The 13,744-nt window shown below is 55.7% G+C and overlaps 3 protein-coding genes across 3 annotated transcripts; 1 reads left to right on the top strand and 2 right to left on the bottom strand.

Moving 5' to 3' along the window:
- Nucleotides 1–525: 525 nt before the first annotated feature.
- B0I36DRAFT_330927 (DNA replication regulator SLD3-domain-containing protein) lies at nt 526–3,517 on the bottom strand. The gene is made up of 4 exons (XM_046154904.1): nt 2,888–3,517; nt 2,092–2,834; nt 1,483–2,039; nt 526–1,430 (listed from the first exon to the last, which is right to left on the bottom strand). Exons 1-4 carry the CDS (start codon nt 3,446–3,448, stop codon nt 757–759), a joined length of 2,535 nt encoding a protein of 844 aa, XP_046009789.1. The 5' UTR covers nt 3,449–3,517; the 3' UTR covers nt 526–756.
- Nucleotides 3,518–5,188: 1,671 nt separating this feature from the next.
- Nucleotides 5,189–9,255, top strand: B0I36DRAFT_226153 (uncharacterized protein; the record flags this gene model as incomplete). The annotated part of the gene is made up of 2 exons (XM_046149078.1): nt 5,189–8,708; nt 8,768–9,255. Coding segments are annotated over 2 exons (4,008 nt in total), but the record flags the coding sequence as incomplete, so codon positions are not given.
- Nucleotides 9,256–10,371: 1,116 nt separating this feature from the next.
- Nucleotides 10,372–13,651, bottom strand: B0I36DRAFT_273625 (RNB domain-containing protein). Its single transcript, XM_046151330.1, has 2 exons — nt 13,298–13,651; nt 10,372–13,232 (listed from the first exon to the last, which is right to left on the bottom strand). Exons 1-2 carry the CDS (start codon nt 13,491–13,493, stop codon nt 10,450–10,452), a joined length of 2,979 nt encoding a protein of 992 aa, XP_046009787.1. The 5' UTR covers nt 13,494–13,651; the 3' UTR covers nt 10,372–10,449.
- Nucleotides 13,652–13,744: the final 93 nt, after the last annotated feature.

Raw genomic sequence — 13,744 nt, 5'->3', positions numbered from 1 at the left:
CGACGAGCCAAGCGGCGGTGGCCATCTCACTCCTTGTTCCTGGCACCGCCCGTCAGCGATGAAATCCATGTTCCAGGCTGAAGGAGAATAGGGCGTGGGCAGCGCTAACGAGGTGCGGGAAGGTGTGTTGGTTTACTTGAAACACCTTAACCAAACATCTTAACCAACCACACACACACACACACACACACACACCACTGCACAAAAACGTAACACCACAAGCGTCGGGGGATAAGCCCGAAAATGGGAATCCAGTCCCGGCCGGCGAAGAACGGCCCGTTTTTGATCTGCACTTCGGTTTAGCTGTCAGTGACATGACTCCGGAATGTGCCTCAAAGCGTGGACGTGCTGACTCGGGTCTGCGCATGTCGGATTGGCTCGTGCTCGCTGGCGGGAGGACTGCTGAGAGTTTGGAGATGTAGTGGCACGAAATACCGGCAAGTGCCAGCACAGACTTGACAGTCGGCGAGAACTGTTGTCAGGCTGACATCCTGTCGAGATATACCCACGCGAGCGAACGAGAGATGAAGTCAAGAATGTATATTCGCAAGGTGTTCATGATGTCTAGCTATGTGATGCAAAACATGCTGTACAAGTATGCTGCCAGTTCCAACACAAATCATCTCTGGACGCCTTTTCCTTGATGCGTGAATCCCGTGATCCCGTGTCTTCGTAAGTCATACCCAAATCTATTTTGCCGGTTCCCATGCGTAATTCCCAGAGTCTGCCACGTGCCCCTAGTTGTTTGTTGGTCTACTAGCACAAGTCGTCCTCGTCCTCATCGTCCCATCCGAGTCGTGCGTATATCGACTTCGGCTTCTCTGTAACCACCGCATCGTTGACCACGGTGGCTGGCGCCTGCTTCGCGAAGATATCCGCGGATCGCTTGACAGGAGTGACACTGACAAAGTGCGGCATTGATGGTGTAGGTGCCGACCGCTTCACGGGCGTCTCCATCAAGCCCGCGCTCGGTGACGAAGGCATCGAGATGCCGCTGTCTCTGTGCGATAAACCGGCCCTGTAGCCAGCTTGCAGAAATCGAGGTTGTGCAATCTTCCGCGACATTACAGGGGAGGAGGCAAGGACACAACCTTCGTCGTTCGCTCCTGCGAGAAGGTCTGTCTCCGATCTTGTAGCTATTGGCTTTGCCGGGGTGGCTTCCACCTGTTCCGACCGCCTTGCCGTGGCTGGCCGAGGCCGAACACTGCCACGATCGTCTAGGCCAACAGACCGACGTTGCTTTCTCGGTGCTGAAGAAGGGACCATGGATGCCGAAGATGGGCCATCATATGCATCGACATCTTCGGAAATGGCCCCAAACGCCGGCTGACTGAAAGCATCGCGCCCAAGCACATCCTTGAAGCGCGAGGTTGTCGGTGTCGCCTTGACTACGCTCTGCATCCGAGGATGCATCTGAGGTTTCCTGGATTCTGTGCGGTTGTCAGCACAGTGCCAAGTCGACTGCAAGAGAGCGCAACTTACTCTTCAGCTGAGACAGCGTAGTGGTGGCTCGTCTCTCAGCGTCCTCCTCCATAGCCTGGCCGACGACTTCGCGATTTGGTCTCCTTAGTGCCGAAATGGCACTCTTGAGCTCAGCCTTTACCTGTGCGTCCTTCTTCACGCGATCCTCTCCCAGCTTTCGCTTCACGCCCTGAGCACCATTGGCACTCGGGCTTTGTGCAGTATCTTTCTCCGTGGCTGTGGGAATATTTGCAACCGGGGCTGGTTCGCTAGCCTCTCTCTTCATGGCTGGCAAGAGGGGCGTTGAGGCAGATCTCATCAGGGCGATCATTCCGCTGGGACCCCGCGACATGCTTCTGCGGTGGTTTAATGACTCTCTGGACAAGACATTCTCTAGACTGGACTTGTGGCTGGAAGACCCTGAGCGCTTGCTCGTCGTCTCTGGCTTGGCCTTGGCCTTGGAAGCACTAACATCGCGCCGCCTGGCTTTCGAACGAGGCTTTGGAGGAGAGATCATGACAGGCCCGCCTAGCTTCCTGTTGATAGAATCACATTGTTCGGGAAGACGTGCAGAAAAGCTGTCACATGGTTAGTCTTCATACGGGGTTGACTTGGCTGGAGTGCTCGTACAATGGGACAATGATGTCAACACAGAAGTCCTTTAAGGGGTCTGCCGTCGGCCGCAGACTGTCTTGATCTTCAGGATTCCGTTGGCTGTCAGTGCCATCCACCATGTTGACATCGTCGAGCGCGGTAGAGTGCCAAATCGTGAGTCGATCGGCATGCACGTCCAGGAGGAATGGGAGATTATGCCGGTTCCGCTTTTTCTTCTGTGGCTGGGATGCATCTTCGTGGAGGACAGCATCGTCACCAGGGAGCGACGGCTGCTGCGAGTCAGCACCATTATCGGAAGTGCATAATGGCTGCAAAGAAAGAATCTCGAGGATGAGGATCATCTGAAGTTGTGTTTCTCGGGATCTCAGATATGAGATTTCCCAACGTGCTTCTTGAGGCGACTGCCTCGTGGTGTCCTCATCGTCTTTTGGTTTCGGTCGACGGGTAGACCACCATTTGCGAACATGCTCTTCGTCGTCTGGGTATAGACCGTCCTTGTTCAGCTTCATCTTCTTTGCTCGCCTTTTCTTAGCCTTTGCGGCCTTGTTCTCTTCGTCAGAGTCCTGGGCGATTAGTTTGCATTTCGCGATTATCTCCGGGACGATTTCACGGTACTTCTTGTCGATCTGCACCGTTGTCATAATCAGAGTCTTGAGATATTCGACCAGGTCAACCATTTCAAGATCGCCATCACAGTCTAGATGGAAGGCAGCACGGGCACGGGACAACGGTCCTTTTGCAAAGTATGCCAGTGATCCCTGATATTCGGGTGAGCATATATCCTCAACAAACAAATGGCATCCTCACATACCCTGGAATGATAGAGTGTCTCTTGATACTGCCTCCGTATACTGTCAAAGATAGTGTCGGCGTCAGGTCGAGCAAGGTCTTCGAGAGCACTGTTCGCGTGATGTACATCCTCGGTGGTGCCTTCGCTTGTGCCGACTGGTGGTGGCTGGGCGTCTTGTGCTACGCTAAGCGGCGAGGGAGCTGTGGAAAGGAGTCCTGAGACTTCGTGCTCGATTGGAACCTGGAGATCAGACGCGTCGCCAGCCGATGGTCCCTCCAGGCTTAATGGCGGGGGCTTCTTGACAAGCGACTGGATTGCCTCGATAGCCAGTCTTCTCTTTTTGCTTTCGTGGTGGGAGCTTATTGTTGTGGTGGGCAGAGCTCGTGGTTCTTCAGTCTTGGACGAACTACGCTTTCTCAAGACTGCAGCAGCGACGAGCGACGCATCCCGGCTGAGCAGGCCAAGATCCACCCCATTGCTGAGTTTGCACAAGCTATATAAGCCGGTTTCCTGGCGCTCGAGTGCGTAGACTGTCTTGTCGTAGTCCAGCCTGGCAACCAAGATTTTCGGCTCTGCACCCATGCGGGCCTCAAGCTCGAGGACCTTGACCTGGGCATCGTAGAAGCGAGAGAACTCGAAGGAGCCCGAAGGGGCGGCCAGGTCCAGGAAGGACAATTGAAGAAGGCGCCGTGGAAGCAGCATCAGGGGTTGCAAGCTTCGAGGCTTCACCGAGAGCGTTGTTGGGTGAGGCTTGACGACTACGGGAGCCCTAAGAAGGTGCTCCATTGCAAAGGCATCGTAACCGCCGGGTGAGGACTTTGGCGAGGCGGCATGCTTGTGGTTGAGGCGGTGGTCGGACGAGGGAAGAAGGGCGGCTCGTGAGGAAGGACGCGACCCGTCAGTGGCCGCGAGCCTCGTCGACATGGGCAGGCAGGGAGGGCTCTTCAGGCACCCATTGGTGTGATAGAGCTGCAGGAAGCCGTCGGTAGGCGTACGAGAGGGCGAATATCTCTGGCGGGACTTTGCAGACGGGCAGGCAGTCGGTGATCGCAGGTCGAGGTGTCTGCTATGTAGCTCGCACAACCAGGGACGTTGTCAAGCATGTGTCAGTGCACTTGTCAGTGCACTAACAGTCAAGTGGCCTAGCTCCGACGGAGAAGACGCGCCAGGGCGCGCTTGCGGTGCTGGAGCGGGCGGCGGGATTGGCCCGACGCGTCCAGGTTCTGGAGCCGTTCCACTTTGATCTTAATGGTCGAATTGGTCTCCGTCATGCATGCAAGCAATTGCTGCACATCCTTCCAATTGCCAGAGCACGGAACAAGGAGACGTCACTGTGAAATCAGGCCTGTTGCAGCCAGCTACCAGCACATACTACCATGTAAGGCAAGGACTGTCGCGATCTCGATCGAGCCTCGGCAGGTGGTGCGGGCGTGCACACCTTCTTGTCTCAAGTTTGATAGGCACCTAGTCACATGGCGCCCGTGATACTCGAGCCGACCCCAGCACACGGCTTGGACGTTGCACAATGCTGTTGCCGGAGCCATCTCTCCAGCCAGGACGGGCAGTGTCTTTGTCCGTGGGCTGCAGTATGCAGTGAGTGGTATTGACAGCATGCATCGCCAGGATGACTTGGTCCCTCGTCCCCCCCGCACGGGTCCATCGCGTGGCCCTTAGTGACAGTCCTTGGGGATGAATGCAGGACAATGATGACAGTATTTCGTCCGATGTGCTCGCCATGCTCGAGTGACACGCGACGCCTCGTCTCGAGTGACGGGCGGAGAGGGCTTCACGGTGCTTCTACATGTGTCCAGCTGCGTCTTGGCCTGCCCGCCTGCCTTGATCCAAGGTGAGTCCAATTAAGCAGTGGCCCGCCCCACCTGAACCGGGCGCCGGGCAGCCACCAGTGCAGTGGGCCTTGGCCGGGCATGCCAGATCCCTGCAAGTCCACCACCACCACCACTGCCAATCTCGGCTCGAGCCTGTTGCTGCTCCTGCCCAGCTCCTCCGGTCCAACGACAACGACAGCCACCACCACCACCACATCCTCTTCCACCACCGTAACCGCTGGCCCTCTGCGGCAAGGCCTCGAGAGCTGCCCGACATTCTGTTCTTGCCGCCGAAACCACCCTCTGCCTACTCCTCGCGGCTCAAAGTCCTGTACCGCCACGTTCTATACAGCTCAAGGTCTACTCGATTCCAAGATCGCGACATCACGCCTCTCGACTTCCGATCTCCTCTGCGGCCCTCGTCAGCTCCATGACTACATAACAGACGACCGACACTTTCCGCTGCTGCGCCAGCAGCTTCGCAACCCGTACAAACATGTCTGACGAGTCGTCCCCTCGCGCCGTCCGCTTCTCACACGGGGAGGCCGACATGGTGCAGGACAAGCTCAAGAATGCGCGGCCCACTGTAGCCACAAACGATTCAGACGCCTCGGCTTCCTCTGAGGACTACGGCCATGATCCTCACGAGCTTGAGCGCCAGGACGAGCTCGGTGATCTCGCCCCGTACGGCGATGGGAGTCTCGCCTCGTCCATGGCCTCCCTCGCCCCCAACTCAGTGGCCAACACAGGCGGCCGCCAGCGCGCGCAAACACCATCAGACAGCGTTTCCGCCGGCGTCAACGGCACCAAAGGACGACCACTGGTCACTCGCACGCCCTCAGGTACATACGCTCCACAACGTGTACCCCGCTCCCAGCCCTCCTTCATCAGCACCAGCACAAGATCTGGCTCGAGGCCTCGCCGGAGCGACCCGGCCGACAAGTTCCGCGACCAGGAACCAGCATACTTGCGCATGATCCGTCAGGATCAACGGCCAAACGGCTACTTCGACCCTACGACCCCAAGCGTCGACTATTCCGACGAGGAATCAGAAGGAGAGACTCCGTCGTCGGACGTATTTGACGATAGGTTCAACGATGAAACGACTTTGTTCCAGAACATGATCGACGATACGCAGCCTACTGAAGAAGACATTCGTGATGCTGGCAACAGAGAGCGTTTGGAATGGCACGGCATGCTCGCAGCAGTATTGACGGGAGACGTTGTGCGGCAGGAGAAAAAGCGTCTCATCGGCTCATCGGATCAACAAGGTGGCAAGAATGCCCACAAGGCCGAGTTGTGGCTGGGTGTCCGCGCGAAGCTTACGGGTCGTACCTTGGCGCTACAAAGACGCATCGTCGAGGAGGGTCGAGCCAACCTCGACCGCACCATCGATGAGATAATTCGCTTCGAGGTACAAGGCGAAAGCGAAGCGGGGAAACCCCCCATTGAGCAGATCCGAGATGTCGTGTCCAAGATCGAAAAGCTTGAGAGCATGTATCCATCTTGGCAGGCGCTAGGCAGTGTCCACAAGACAGCCACCTCGCAGTCCTTCCAAGAAGCCTACGATGCGGTCATGTCCTGGTATAACACCAACGAACTCATCAACGCCGAACTGGATATCCTCAAGAAGTGGGTGGGTAATGATGATCTCGACTTCCAGCAGACGAAACAAAGGTCGCCGAGCACCAACGGGTTGAGCGATGAGACTTCCTTCATTGACCGATTGCTCAAGGAGGATGGGCTCAAATCACTCCACGATGACGACGAATCAGCACAAAGGGAAATAGCCATCAAGACCAAGTCCCTGATTCGGAAAAGTATGCTTTCCGTCATCTCCACCACAATAGCCAAGGCCAAGGAGACCTTGATTATGAACTCGGCTGCTTTCCTGAAACGGCATCTCCCGCCGTACATCGAGGAGATCCTGACACTGATCAGCTTCCCTTCGCGACTCATCGAGGAGGTTATTCGTGTTCGGCTGGCATACGCGAGAAAGATGAAGGAGACCACCCAACAGAATCTCATTTTACAAGACCAGATGATCGGCCAATTCCAGCTATTACTGAAGCTCGCCATCAGAATCAAGCAAGAATACCTTGCCGTGTCGCTTCCTCAACCAGGCTGGCAGCTGCCGCCCGTTATTGACGACTCTTTCGATCAAGTGGTCTTGGAGGCCCTTCGTTACTACTTCAAAATGCTGAACTGGAAACTCAGCCGCAACAAGAACACATTCAAGGAGGCAGAAGTTCTGTTCCAGGAATGGGACTTTGCGAACGAGATTGGTCGTCACCTTCAAGGTGGTGATATTGAGGTCGCCGAACAGTTTAGCAACCTCACATACAAGGCCCTGAACCGCCTCAGCCAGACTTTTGAGCGGGAGCTGCAGCGAAAACCAAAGGAGAGTGCTACGGATATGAGCAAGCGGTACATGCAGGTTCTGGACTCTGTTCGTGTCAGGCAACGAATGCTTCAACGGTTTTCCAGGATGTTGAACGATCACTACGAAAACGCCACCGACCTCAGCATCGCACTTGATGCCGAAAATCTCAGTCACTTTTATGAGCGACTTTTTGCTAATGGCCATTTCCTCGTCGACGAGATTGACGGCATCCAGATTGTCGCATCGCCAAGCTTGATTGGACGCGACGAAGAGATCCCAGGCATCCTCCGGAACTGCTTCCACGAGCAGATCTCGGATGACCCGACCGATCCTTACATCCTCATTCTTCGACCAGAAATGCAACTTCACTGGTTTGGTAACAGACGTGAGCAGCCACTCGACATTGGTACCATTGACCTCAAGCTCGGACAGATGCGTCTGATTGCCGATGGCACACAACATCGAGTTGCGAGCGCCCGCAAAGCGTTATTAGACAGCTTGGAGATGCACCTTGATCTGATTGTTGAGGTGCGATCCAACTTGCACAAAGTCAATACCCGGCTTATGGAGCTGCGGAAGGTCGCGTTCAAGCTGTCCAATACGTTCATGGACAGTGTTGGCGTCATCCGGATGCAAACACAAGGATTGGAGTGCCAAGATCTCATCCAGACATGCTTCGTCTTCGCGACCGAGTTTGGTCAACGATCGCATCTATATATGGACAGCAATCGGCGACAAATGAACAACATGAAGCTCATCAAGCTCGGACTGGAATGGGTCAGCTTCATTTGCGATGACTGTCGCGTCTCGGATCGTAAGTCGTTCCGCTGGGCGGTTCCTGCCTTGGAATTCACCATGACGATGACCCGTGGTCGCCACGTCCTGGGCTTGGGCGACGATGAGTATGCTCAGCTGCGTGCCAAAGTGTCTGGCTGCATGTCTTTGCTCATCTCTCACTTCGATATCCTCGGCGCGAAGTCAAATCAAGCGGCGCAGTCAGAGCGAGAACGAATTGAGGCGCTGGTAGGACAATTCAAGCGCTTCGACCAGAATCGTTTGCTCGATGACAACGAGGCCGCCAAGTACATTAGCGAGCAACGTCTGAACAGAATAGAGGAGCTCGACGAGCTTCAGAGGCAGACTATTGCCGAGAGACAAGGACTCGGCCGTGTCCTGGAGGTGTCTAATGAAGTCGACAGGTCACTCGCGTATCTGTCCTCCTCTGCCACGAACGTCACGATGCGGTGGCAGCAAGGCCATTTTGTTGGTGGCGGCACATTTGGCAACGTCTATGCGGCCATGAACCTGGACACGGGCCATCTCATGGCTGTCAAGGAGATTCGACTTCAAGACCCAAAATTGATTCCACAGATCGCTACTCAGATCAAGGATGAGATGGGAGTGCTGGAAGTTCTGGATCACCCAAATGTGGTCTCATATTACGGCATCGAGGTCCACCGCGACCGGGTCTACATCTTCATGGAGTTCTGCTCGGGTGGCTCACTGGCCAATCTGTTGGAGCACGGGCGTATCGAGGATGAGCAAGTTATCATGGTTTATGCATTGCAACTTCTTGAAGGTCTTGCCTACCTTCATGAAAGTGGCATTGCTCATCGCGATATCAAGCCAGAAAGTAAGTAGTGGCGAATTCGGGCGACCTTCTGAACAGTAAATACTAACCTCGGGCTGCAGACGTCCTCCTCGACCACAATGGTGTCATCAAGTACGTCGACTTTGGCGCCGCCAAGGTCATCGCCAGGCAAGGCAAAACGCTTGTGCATGGTGGCTCACAGCCGAATCGTTCCATGACTGGTACTCCGATGTATATGTCCCCAGAGGTCATCACGGGAGAGAACCCAGGTCGAGCTGGCGCAGTTGACGTATGGTCCCTCGGCTGCGTCATTCTCGAGATGGCCACTGGTCGGCGGCCTTGGTCAAACCTAGACAACGAGTGGGCCATTATGTATAACATTGCACAAGGCAACCCGCCACAGCTGCCCAGCACGGATCAGCTCAGCGAGCAGGGTATCGACTTCCTCGACCGATGCTTCACCAGAGACCCTAAGCACAGAGCTAGCGCCGTCGAGCTGCTCCAGCACGAGTGGATCATGGCCATCCGCAGTCAAGTCGTCGAGCCGTCAACCCCAAGTGATAGCACTGGCAGCTCGCAGAGCACGCCTCACCCCAACACTCCGGGCCCAAGAAACGGACTCGGGCAAGACGGCTTTTACTAGGAGTCTTCGCCGTCAGCAAATATACTCGAGGCCTGCATCGAAGAGGCGGCTGAGGCGCAAGGGAGCAATGAGAGTGCATCGGAAGACTCGACCTCTACTTTGTACGATATCTCCTCATCGGAGTCTGGGGATCGCTCAAGCCCATGCGCACGGCTTGAAGATTCGGCACCACCATTACCCACGTCGACCATTCTCGCCGCTCAGGAATCCGCGAGGCGGGCTGAGGTAAGGGAGTTTTGTGCGTTCCGGAGGAGAATGAGGAGTCAGACAGATCCCGTAACACCTTCGAGGGCGTTACTCGCACGGCACAACGCCGACTTTGGCCCACCGTCTTCAACAACAGTCTAGCTACGTCGAAATGCAGTGCGGAGCTCCTTCGTGGCGGGCTACGCTGTGAAATCCTCCACGAAGACTCGCTTAGACTTTCTTAACTCCTCTGCAGATGTTTGCAATGGGTTCGAGCCCGGAGTTGAAGCACGCAGGATTCTTGTCTATGGGACAAGACTATGCCTAAGTCGGTCGCCGAGAAGCGTTGCATGTATGACCAGGGTCTTTGCAAGCATGAACGGAGGCGCCAATCCAGACAAGACCACAGACCTAGAAGACATGGCATGTATGAGTTTGGGGAAAGCGCGGCAAGCGATGAAACAGTGTTCTTTTTTTTCATGGAGTTTGGGTTTCACAGCCCGGCGCAATCATTGAGTTGGGAGAAGACACAGTCAACGTACACGAATAACGACTGCTGGATGGAATGCGAGCATATGTAGCATAGTAATGTTATTTGATGGAGATGCTGAGAACAATACATCACGAACAATACCCCGCAGATTTGGCATTTATCCTGTTTGACCAAGCAACTTTGTAGTCCAACGCGAGTGCATGTGCCGTAACGTAAGAGACTCCCATGTCAGTAGAGAGATTCTGTAACAATGTTCAACCACAGATCGTACATACCGAGGACGAAATCAAGAGAGAGTAACGATGGGCAACAAGGTCAAATCAACACAAGAGCATACATAGTAGCTGTACGCGACATCATGCTCACCAGCGAAACTGACCATCCAAATCCATAAGTTCATATCTTTTCTATTATCTCTAAGCTGGTACATCTTCTTGATCCTGTACACATCATAACTCTTTTTAACCCACGCGGACGAGCTCCATCTTGGCGCCCCTCTTGCCCGTGGCCTCGTCCTTGACGTCCTGGATCCGCACGACGACCTTCTGGAACAGCTCGACGCGCAGGTCGCGGCTGCCACTCGTGGTGAGGACATAGTTCTCGGCGTCGAACTCGCTGTCCGGCTCGGACGCGCCCGCGGCCTCGGCCGGGGCGAGGTCGCGCAGGCGGATCAGGCCCTCGATGCCGAACCTCGGGACGAGCACGACGAAGCCGTTAGAGAAGATCTTCATGACGAAGCCTTCCTCCTCGGCGACGCGGCCCTTGAGCGCCTGCCCGACGTAGTACGCGATGCTGGCGCGCCCGGCGAGCTGCGCGTTGCGGTGGCGCACGTTGATGTTCTTGCACACGGCCTCGAGCTTGCCCCGTGAGCGCACCGCCGGGTGCATCGGCTCGTACTCGATGGCCGCCGCGAGCTGTCGGTGCGCAACGAGGTCGGCATATCGCCGGATCGGGCTTGTGAAATGTGTATAGATCTCAGAGGCGAGGCCGTAGTGCCGGAACTCTGGGTATGATTGGGTGCCGGCAGAGAAGTACTCGGCGCTCATCATGCACCTGGTCGCCATGATGCGGATCAGAGTGTTGAAGAAGGGCTCCTTGGGGTCTACGCAGCTGTCGAGAGAGTCGGCTAGGGCCTTTGACGAGTCGACACGCAGCTCGAGTCCGCGCTTGACCTTGAGCTGGTTGGCGAGCTCGTCAAAGTTGGTCTTGGGCGGCGCCGCGTGTCGGCGGAGGATGGCCGTCTGCGGGAACGCCTCATAGATCTTGCCCGCCACGCTGATGTTGGCGAGCAGCATGAACTCCTCAACCAACGAGTTGGTGTCGAGAAGCTGCTTTGTCTTGACGTCGATGGGATCTGAGGTCTCAGACTCCATCTGCACCTTGACCTCGGGCGAGGACAAGCTCAAGGCACCTGCGTCCATGCGCTTCTGCTTGAGCTTCTTGGACAGCATGAGCAATGTCCTCATGCCCTGGGTCAAGTCGTCCTGCTGTGAGTCGTCGTCGATGCGCAGCTGTGCCTGCTCGTAACTGAACGCTTCTCGTGACTTGATGACAGACTTGGTGAATCTGACGTTGATGATGTCGGCGTTCTGATTGACTTCCCATATGACAGAGAACGCAAAGCGCTCGACATACGGCTTCAAGGAGCACAGATTCGTGCCAAGCAGCATAGGCAGCATGTCGATGCGCTTGTCAACGAGGTAGACGGTTGTACCACGAATGCTTGCTTCTGTGTCCATCGCATTTCCAGGCTTGACGAAATGTGATACATCCGCAATGTGGACGCCCACTTCGTAGTTGCCGTTCGGGAGAGGCCTTGCGTGTAGCGCATCATCGATATCCTGGCAACCGATCGGGTCGATACTGCAAATGAGCAGGCCCCGTAAGTCCTCGCGATCCCGCCAGCCGGGATCCTCGGTACTCTCTGGGACTTTCCAATCGTGGCCTTCCTTGGGCAGGCAGTCCAAGACTGTCTTGGGGAACGGCCGGTATTGAACGTCGTACTCCAACAGTAACGCCTCAGTCTCAGCAGCCTTGGTCTCCATCTCTCCCAACGACCGGACGAAGTGGCCCACAGGATGCCGCGACTCACGGTCCCAGGAGTCAATGGTGACCAGGATGCGCTTGCCAAGCAGCTCGCCGACCTGCCGCGTGCGCAGTCTGATCTTGGGGATCTTCTTGTCCATGGGAATCAGGAACACGGAGTCCTGCTTGCGGCCCTGTTTCGATGACTGGCTGACGGAAGACTGGTCAATGTGTCCAACATACTGGCGCCAATTCCGCTTGATCACACCCACCACCTTGGCTGTTGGTTGCGGTCGTCCCTCCGTCGTCAAGCCCTGAGTCTTCTTGACCTCTTCTTGCAGCGCGCGTCTCTCTTTCTCGGTGACTGTGTCGCCGCCTTCGTCGTTGTCTGCGTTTTCGTTCTTGGTAATGTTCTCCTCCTCAATGATCTTCGAGGACGGCTCCTTCCACTGATCTTGCGGCAAGACCTCGACGACCACGACATCACCGTCCACAGCCCGGTTGATGTTGTCACGACCGAGGATGAGAAGCGCCTTTGTGAACGCGGGCACCTTGATGGAGCCCTCGAGATAGTTGTAGGGCGACACGTTGAAGATGCCCTGGTGCAGCATGCCGCTCTTGACACCCGTCATCATCTTCGACATGCTGTAGTACTCTGGGTACAGGAACTCTGAGATCCGTTTGTCCCGGGCAGCGCCGCGTTCCTGTGACTCGGCGATCATGTCCAGTAGGCGATCGGCATCCTCCAGACCAGAGACGTAATCCCGCAGGGTTGTTGCTGGTACCTTTTCCGCTTTGGCCTTGTCGATGTTGCCCCTGTCGTCCGTCAACATGACCACCGAGGGCAGCTTCTTGTGCTTGGTCTGCGCGAGGTGCTCATTGTACCACTTGACAGCCTGCCGCACAGCTCTGTCGTTGCGGTCGTTGATGCTCTCGCTCTCCCCGCGCTTGACAAACGTCTCTGCGCGAAACTCATTGAAGAATACATAGAACCGCTTGTCCTCGCTCTTGGTCAGGCCGATGAGCCGGTTGTACAGCGGCAGTGACCTGTTCCGGAGCTCCTCGAGGACTGTCTGAAGGATGATGACATCGTAGAATGCGGCACTCTGCTCAAAGAGATCCATGGCATTGAGCAGCGCGTTTGTGTCTGGTACGAGATAGTGACCATTGGGAAAAGCTTTGGTGCCTGCCGGCTTTTCTGATAGCACAAACGGTGTCCCTGTGATGGTACTTGTTAGAACTCTGATATCGAAACGGTTCCGCATGAGATGTGCAGATACTCACGTTCACCGCCGGCATTAACGGGAGCTATGGCCAGACACCTTGAGCACAGCTGCGAAGAGCAGGGGATGTCTTGGCGGAGGTATACCTCACGAACAATCTTCTGGACCTTGCCGCTCTTGGTCGACCGGACGTAGACCTTGCTCGAGAGCATGGAGCTCGCATTGTCGGGCCCGACCGAGCGTTTCAAGCTCGTCATCTTGGACAGAACGCTGGACGCAGTTTACTGTGATATTTCAGGCTGTCCCTCAGACCGGCTTCAGGGCCTTTCTGCAAAATGTCTGAACTGATTGTCTGTCGCCACGTCGATTTGAAGGATATCCCACACCAGCTTGCTTGCAGTCATCGATAAGATCTATCTTGAGCAAGTTGGAATCTCCACTGAGAAAAACTGTGGCGGGGCCATGACATGTGCACCCAGACTCCACTGCACCGGCGCAGAGTGGACCC

Source organism: Microdochium trichocladiopsis (genome assembly GCF_020744255.1).
Source record: "Microdochium trichocladiopsis strain MPI-CAGE-CH-0230 chromosome Unknown B0I36scaffold_8, whole genome shotgun sequence".
Taxonomy (NCBI): domain Eukaryota; kingdom Fungi; phylum Ascomycota; class Sordariomycetes; order Xylariales; family Microdochiaceae; genus Microdochium; species Microdochium trichocladiopsis.
Note: the sequence above shows the minus strand (reverse complement) of the source record. Positions and strands in the feature narration are given on the sequence as shown.

Coding starts and splice junctions, on each gene's coding strand:
- B0I36DRAFT_330927 (XM_046154904.1), bottom strand. CDS start 3,448: ATGGGTGCAGAGCCGAAAATCTTGGTTGCCAGGCTGGACTACGACAAG. Junction 2,835..2,887: donor AGACACTCTATCATTCCAGG/GTATGTGAGGAT, acceptor CCCGAATATCAG/GGATCACTGGCATACTTTGC. Junction 1,431..1,482: donor TACGCTGTCTCAGCTGAAGA/GTAAGTTGCGCT, acceptor ACAACCGCACAG/AATCCAGGAAACCTCAGATG.
- B0I36DRAFT_273625 (XM_046151330.1), bottom strand. CDS start 13,493: ATGACGAGCTTGAAACGCTCGGTCGGGCCCGACAATGCGAGCTCCATG. Junction 13,233..13,297: donor CGTTAATGCCGGCGGTGAAC/GTGAGTATCTGC, acceptor GTACCATCACAG/GGACACCGTTTGTGCTATCA.